Here is a 7597-nt window from a genome sequence, read left to right as displayed (position 1 = left end):
TATATTACACTTTAATACTGGTATTGTTCTACTGGCGTTAATAATAATCAACGACGACAAAATGCCTTAAAGATAGAATCTGATAGTCATTCCAGCATAACCTTCTACTCTATATCTGTTGATAATTAACACTCGACAACAATAGTTCTGTAACATATATCAGTTCATACTTCGGGCCATTGTCATTCAGTATGAGACTGAGAATACAGTTAATTAAGCCTGAGTTACCTTGAGTAAGATTAGATAATGAATCGGGAGAGAACTTGACAGATATACAAAAACAAGTAACAATAATCTCTGTGTGATAAAATGCAATGTGCATCCATCTATATCATTCTTCTGTGTGTAACAACGATTGCCTCCACGTTTAGACTTTCTACTGCCCATCCGGGGGCCAGCATTTCCCATCGCCTACCCATGCGAAAGTCGGACCTAATTTCGGGAGGCCGAAGAAGGGAAGGGATGAACTCAAAATTAAACCTTTGCGGTCTTGCATTTGCGCCTAAGGAGGAATCTTTTATGAAGATGAACTTAAGATGTCAATGACAAAACCAAAGTATAAAATATAAGATGAAGTTAACATAAAATCATGTGAATCAGTCATTAAATAATATCTTAAGGGCAAATTTTTTCAGTTTTTTTACTCTCCCATTTTCTCTCTTTCCAAGGACAAGCTGCTTCCGAGAGGGAAAAGAATCCCAGTCTCTCCCAAATAGACAGTCAGCATAAATAAACATACAGTGGACCCGATTGTGTTTTGTCTGAAGCAAAAAGAAGATATAAACAAATTGAAGGAAACAGTTATCTGGAAATCAGCATAAATGCAAAATGTGAAAGAAAATAATGAAAGAAAATAAAGAAAAAAAAATCAATGGGTTGGACATAACTACAAAAAGAAACAAATAAAAAATGAGCTGAAGTTTCTTGGCGCAATCGAGTTTTCTGTACAGCATATAATGCTCTAAGACACTCTCAGCCGCGGCCCATGAAACTTTCAGCCACGACCCGGGGGTGACCTGTGTTGTTGGCACCTATAGTGGTGCCAGACGCACGATCATGGCTAATTTTAACCTTGAATAAAATAAAAACTACTGAGGCTAGAGGGATGCAATTTAGTATGTTTGATGGTTGGAGGGTGTATGATCAACATACCAATTTGCAGCCATCTAGCCTCAATAGTTTTTAAGATCTGAGGGCGGACAGAAAAAGTGCGGACGGACAGACAAAATAGCCGTCTCAATAGTTTTCCTTTACAGAAAACTAAAAAGTGGAACAAAGGTGTAAAATTCCAAAGTGAGGGAAAGTACGCTCTCTGTATGCGATGCTTTCATTTCATCAACTTGTGTATTGATAAGCATCGATGTCTGGTTCGGATTCCACAATAAGCTGTAGGTCCCGTTGCTAAGTAACCAGTTGGTTTTTAGCCACGTAAAATAAGTCTAATCCTTCGGGCCAGCCCTAGGAGAGCTGTTAATCAGCTCAGTGGTCTGGTAAAACTAAGGTATACTTTTTTCTCACCCCTTGGCTGTTCACTCTATATGTAAGAGTCTAGTTAGGCGCACTGCTGGAAACCCAAGTACCCATCAAGTTTCCTTGTGTGAAGGCCAATGGAACATTAAGTACCCTCATCAGAGCGTAATCAGGAGTTTGAAAGAAAGATTGAGACCGGAAGACAAAGAGTTTTAACTACGAATAAAATGTAAGATTCAGTTTGTAAGGAAAGGGAGAACATAGTTACTGGACCCTGCGAAAACGGAAACATATTTGAAGATTTTACGTTAATGGAAAATAAAAAAAAGTTTACATGATTTTGTGACATTTTAACATGGGGATGAAAATATATATTAGATGTTTGTTCGAGAAACTTCAGACACTTTTTCTTCGCCTTTACTACCAAGCTCTGAAACTCTCCCCAGTCCCGTTTTCATTGACTTATAATAACGTTCCATCTTTCGAGAAGTGGGGTAGGCCCATTTTTTCACCTCCCCGTCCAGTCGTCGGTCTGTCCCACTGAAGGACGATTAGTTAACTTTATAAAACTAAAAGACTGAGGAAAGGTGTATTTACGAAGGCTTAGCTTACCATCAAACTCCTGCACCGGAAGCGCGTTTTTCGTCTAATCCGAAGAAGAAGAACGTGCGCCGATGCAGGCGACAGCGCACTGAGCGCAAAAGAGGAAACCAATGATTGTCACTGTGACGAAACCCTGAGGTATATACTTATGCCATATTCATATCCTGTAAAGCTCTATTTTTCTTTGGTTGTTTTTATTGTAACGACAAACTGCAGTGTTGGAATCGACTCGCTCTCCTACATAAATCTTTGGAATCAGGACCTTACTTGGCATGAAAATTTTTCTTTAGAAATAAATCGTAAGTCTGTATGGAAAACGTAGATGTAATGATATTCACTTGACGTTTACTGAAAAAATCACACAACTTCCTGCAAAATCGGCAGCTAAATATTTCTCAGAATTTGGCGGTTAATATGGGGTTGTTTCCAGTTAGAGTTTCGCGAGCTAGTTGAGTAAATATTTATTAAAAGTTTCTACATTGGGGTACTTTATGCTAAGAAGGTATTACGGATGACGTCAGAGTCTTTACAGCTATCAGTTGTTTCTTAATCTTAATCAGGAATGTGATACCTGGCGTAAAGTGAAGTCAAGCTGATACAGTGACGAGAGCTGGCGGTACTGAACGCTCCCATTTAAACAGGTGACACGGGTCTGGAGGGCTCAGTCCTTCTTTATCGGTTGGTTTTCTAACATTCCAACTTGAAGTCTTCCACCGACAACATCAAAAACGTATTTCTCTAATGTGAGTCTAGTCCTTATTACCGAATGATTATCTAGCTTGACATCTTCGGGGCCTCATCCGAAAAAGAAAGAAAAAACACAAGTTGATCCCCGTGGTCTGGACACGGGCGAGGACAGTCAAGCGGTTACTATAACAAGTGTTAGTCTGGGGTGACGGCATATCCTGGCTTTGGCATTAACGGTATTGCTAATCTACAAAGGTGAGGGTGTGTGTGTGTGTGTGTGTGTGTGTGTATGCTAGGAAACTATTCCCGATTAGTAGTCTTCAAATATGGAATACGCCGGGTATTCGGTTATTGCGTGACAAACCTGTTATGAATATTTGCAACATTAAAAAAATATATAATTAACTGCCATTGACGGTTTTAACCGTAAAAAGAGCTGTATGGAAATATAAAATCCTTTTAACTTAATGACAGAATGGCTTAATTTTGAGTTTTCTGTAAAAGAAAACTATTGAGATGGCTATTTGTCTGTCCGTCCGCACTTTTACTGTCCGCTCTCAGATCTTAAAACCTACTGAGGCTAGAGGGCTGCAAACTGGTATGTTGATCATCCACCTTCCAATCATCAAACATACCAAATTGCAGCCCTCTAGCCTCATTAGTTTTTATTTTATTTAAGGTTAAAGTTAGCCATGATCGTGCGTCTGGCACCGCTATAGCTGCCAACAACATAGGCCACCACCGGGCCGTGGCTGAAATTTTCATGGGCCACGGCTGAGAGTTTCATGAGCCGTGGCTGAGAGTTTCATAGAGCATCACACGCTGTACAGAAAACTCGATTAAGCCGCAGAAACTTCAGCGCATACTTTACTTGTCTATTGTTGCTTCCGCATTTCATCTTTTTCAAAATTTTCACTCAAACGTAAAAAAATGTGATATTTTCTGATAATGGGATATATCTTGTCCAAACTCCCATTGCTACTGAATCTGTGCACATATAAAGAATTATGATTCGTAGGTGAGAAGTTAAAGACACTTCTCTAACAGATAAAAGATTTTTTTTATGTAAACTGAAGAAACCCTATTTCGAACGCAACTTGTTTAAAGGGATTAGAACATGATCATCAGTGAATGACGCTCCCAAAGGAATGCTTCCTTGCGTTCTGCGAGAGGATATTCCCTACTGGGTTTGCATTGCAGTGTAGCTTAATACACAGTAAATGAATACGCTAATTGTGCTTTTGCGCTGTCTCCGTCATGCCTGATATTTCATGAAGGTTTACGGATAAAGTAATCTCGCCAGCGATAACATAATCGTCTTGTTTATGCAGCCAACTTTCTTGTTTTGATAATGGTTTTTGGAAAACTATGAAAATTGGTTTTAGAAGAGAAACGTTCCATACAATGAAAAGGGGCATTAGGGCTAAAGGGAGACTAGGCCTAATGTTGGTGGAAGATGAACAAGAAGCATTTCTTCTAACAAATATCAGGATTTTGATTTTTAGCCAAGGATTACCCCACCTCATTTGCAAGGTCGGTCTTCTTCTTCTTCTTCTTCTTCTTCTTCTTCTTCTTCTTCTTCTTCTTCTTCTTCTTCTTCTTCTTCTTCTCGAGTTGTCTAGTGGTATATCACAAATAGTTTCTCGGCAATGGGCCCACCTAAGAGCACCTTTATCTTCTTCAATCTTTTTTTAAAGATAGCGCTTTGGGTATTTCTCTCTCAGACCGCTGGATAAAACTCCATAGCTCCTCTCTCCGTGACAAAATGTATCAGTCTAGCCGCATGATTTACAAGCGCTGTGCGTAAATAAAGGAAACGAAGCCACGTAAAAGATGCAAACAGGAGCTTTATTTACAGAACCTTGCAAATCATGCAGGCTGGTTCTAGCTAGGCTTTACCATCTACCACCGGGTGTCTCTCATCTCACCTCAAATATGCTGAGCTTTCTCTTGCCTCTTGATTCGTTACCGAATCCTTTAACCTCACTCACTTTGAGAAAAAGTGTTGTCATCATCTTAGAAGAGACGACAAGCAATATGTCTCAGCTTAACTTTCGTTATTTTGTTTTGCTCTCTCTCTCTCTCTCTCTCTCTCTCTCTCTCTCTCTCTCTCTGTCTCTCTCTCTGTACATATATAAAATACACACACACATACATATATATATATATATGTATATATATATATATATATATATATATATATATATATATATATATATATATATATATATATAGATAGAGAGAGAGAGAGAGAGAGAGAGAGAGAGAGTGTTGTTGTTCTCGTATTTCTGGAGTTTATTGCTTATGTTCCTAAGAGAGAGAGAGAGAACAGGACATATAGTATATAACGGTTGCTTTTTTCCATCTAAGATCAAATAGAAAAATAGAATATAATATTATAAAAAAAAAGAGAGATTAGAATACAAAATGTTTTCGATTACCGGCACTTCTGACGGTAGATATCGCATGCTATTTCTGTATTTGTTAAGGTCACTCGAGATCAAAGCTACCTCGACGAGATTATCTCGAGATAATACCGGATGATTAAGAAACCACAAGTGCTGCTTTGGGATACAAATCGGGGATAAATGAAATGCAGTTTTGCTTCTCAGAACCGTGAGATTATCCCCCAAAAAGAAACTGGTGTGGGTGCGTGCATCCATGCATGTTTGCATTCGAAAAAGTTAATGACGATTAGTGAAAATTCTGGAAGCAACTCTCAGGAAAGTGAGACGCGGGTAGAAATTGCTGCGGAATTTTACACACCAACCTTTGGTTTAAACATGCGTATTGTCTTAGAAATAATTTACGCTTGGTCTAAGTCCTGTTAATTCAACTTTAAAATTTCATTTCTTATTTTCTTATTCCAGCAATTGGCTTAATGGGGGAAAAAAGTGTGAAAATCAGAATAAGAAATGAATATTTCATAATTAATTCGTCAATGGACGAAGTTTCAGTTTCATTACTTTGAAAAATGACGAATGACTGTCTTATTAGGTAAACTTTTTATTTGAAAATTTTATTAAAAAAAATAGCATAATCACTGTCTGTCTTCATATTATTTTCTACAATGACTAAAAACCGAAAAATGAAAATAATTCTCACTGTTTGCAACCGGATAGTTTAGACTAACCGAGTTTTCAGTTCCAGTGAAGTATGTTAAACCTGATGCAGGATGCAGTTTTAGGATGGCCACAGAAGCCCAATTCAGGGATGGTCTTTACATAAAAAGTGGGCTTTAATGGAAAGCCTTAAAGAAAGAGAAAGATTTAAGTGGTACAGGAAAATTCAAATCTAGGGGATATGTGGTTAGAAGACGATACAAGATTTTATATATATATATATATATATATATATATATATATATATATATATATATATATATATATGAATGTAAATATACATATATATATATATATATATATATATATATATATATATATATATATATATATATATATATATATGTATATATATATGTATATATATATTTATAATATACATACATATATATACTGTATATATATATGTATATATAAATATACATATATATACGAATATATATATGTATATATATAGAATGTACCTATGACTACTTTTACGAGATGTCTACGTATTGTAATAACCACAATGAACTCTTATCTTCTCCTTTTCTTACACAGTTTTGATAAGCCTTGAATCCATGTGGAGGTAGAAAGGAAGAAGTCCAGCATATAATTATGTATATATATATACATATACATACAAATATATATTTATATGTATATATATATATATATATATATATATATATATATATAGACAGTATATATATACATATATATAAATTTCTGACTCACTTCAGGATCGAACCCAGGTCTTTCAATTGTAAGACGATACCGCTTCCAACCAAGCCACACAAATCATAAAAGAAGTTGGAACCTGGGTACCACTGTACCTAAGGCTTTACCTTGGCAGGCTAACTGCCTCGCTTACCGGCGTGTTTTCCCCAACTCAGCAATGACCGAACTGACCGCATTTCATTCGAATTATGACTTGTGTGGCTTGGTTGGCAGCGGTCTCGTCTTTCAATTACCTAGGCTCGATCCTGATGTGAGTTAGAAATTTATTTCTGTTCCACACATAATTGTGTGTTGATTATTTCTATGCATATACAGTATATATATATATATATATATATATATATATATATATATATATATATATATATATATATATATATATATATATATATATATATACACGTGTGTGTGTGTGTGTGTGTGTGCGGGTATGTTCACTGCATTGGTGTACAGATAGCTGGAGATATTAATGAGTTATTTTTTCTGATATGAAATGCATTAAAAAATTTAAGCTTTATCTGAAAATGACGCAGGTTTTGACAATGTTATTATATAGTACATCGGATGCATTACTGAGACAAAACGAGCGCAAGCAGTTTTAACAATTTTTTCATGAAATATGATCCCTATATAAGCCCAACAGAGAACAATAACGTACGACGGAAGTTAAGTAAGTATTTCATAAGGACGGAGATGACCACAAAAAGCGTCGCAGTCACACTTTCCATTTGCGAGAAATTACGAAGGAAAATTTAATCAAATAAAATCTTCCGGAAGGCGTTTCTTGCCTTAAAAAAAAAAACCAGAAAACCAAGTAAACAACAAACACACCAATCTGATGAACTGAAGAAGAATTACGCAACAAAGAGAATTTTCAGGAAGTTCGCGCTGAAAGACCATTCATCAAAATTCTACGGTAAAACTTTGTCAGCCAACTTGCCCGGAAATCCTGTGTTCAGAAATGTAGCCCAATTGTCATTCATTTCTGTGACACC

The 7597-nt window shown here is 36.4% G+C and overlaps 1 protein-coding gene across 2 annotated transcripts in view; it reads left to right on the top strand.

The window, feature by feature from the left end:
- The first annotated feature begins 2649 nt into the window (after positions 1–2649).
- LOC136854622 (UNC93-like protein) overlaps positions 2650–7597 on the top strand; it is a 29196-nt gene continuing 24248 nt past the window's right edge. The window contains exon 1 of one of the 2 annotated variants that reach the window (XM_067131152.1): positions 2650–2816. In XM_067131152.1, coding sequence (XP_066987253.1) covers positions 2815–2816 — 2 coding nt within the window. In that variant the 5' untranslated portion in view covers positions 2650–2814. Of the gene's footprint in view, positions 3016–7597 lie in introns of both variants that reach the window. The other variant, XM_067131151.1, reaches the window with a different exon arrangement.

This window comes from Macrobrachium rosenbergii, chromosome 29 (genome assembly GCF_040412425.1).
Source record: "Macrobrachium rosenbergii isolate ZJJX-2024 chromosome 29, ASM4041242v1, whole genome shotgun sequence".
Taxonomy (NCBI): Eukaryota; Metazoa; Arthropoda; class Malacostraca; order Decapoda; family Palaemonidae; genus Macrobrachium; species Macrobrachium rosenbergii.
This window is presented reverse-complemented; position numbering and strand designations above follow the sequence as displayed.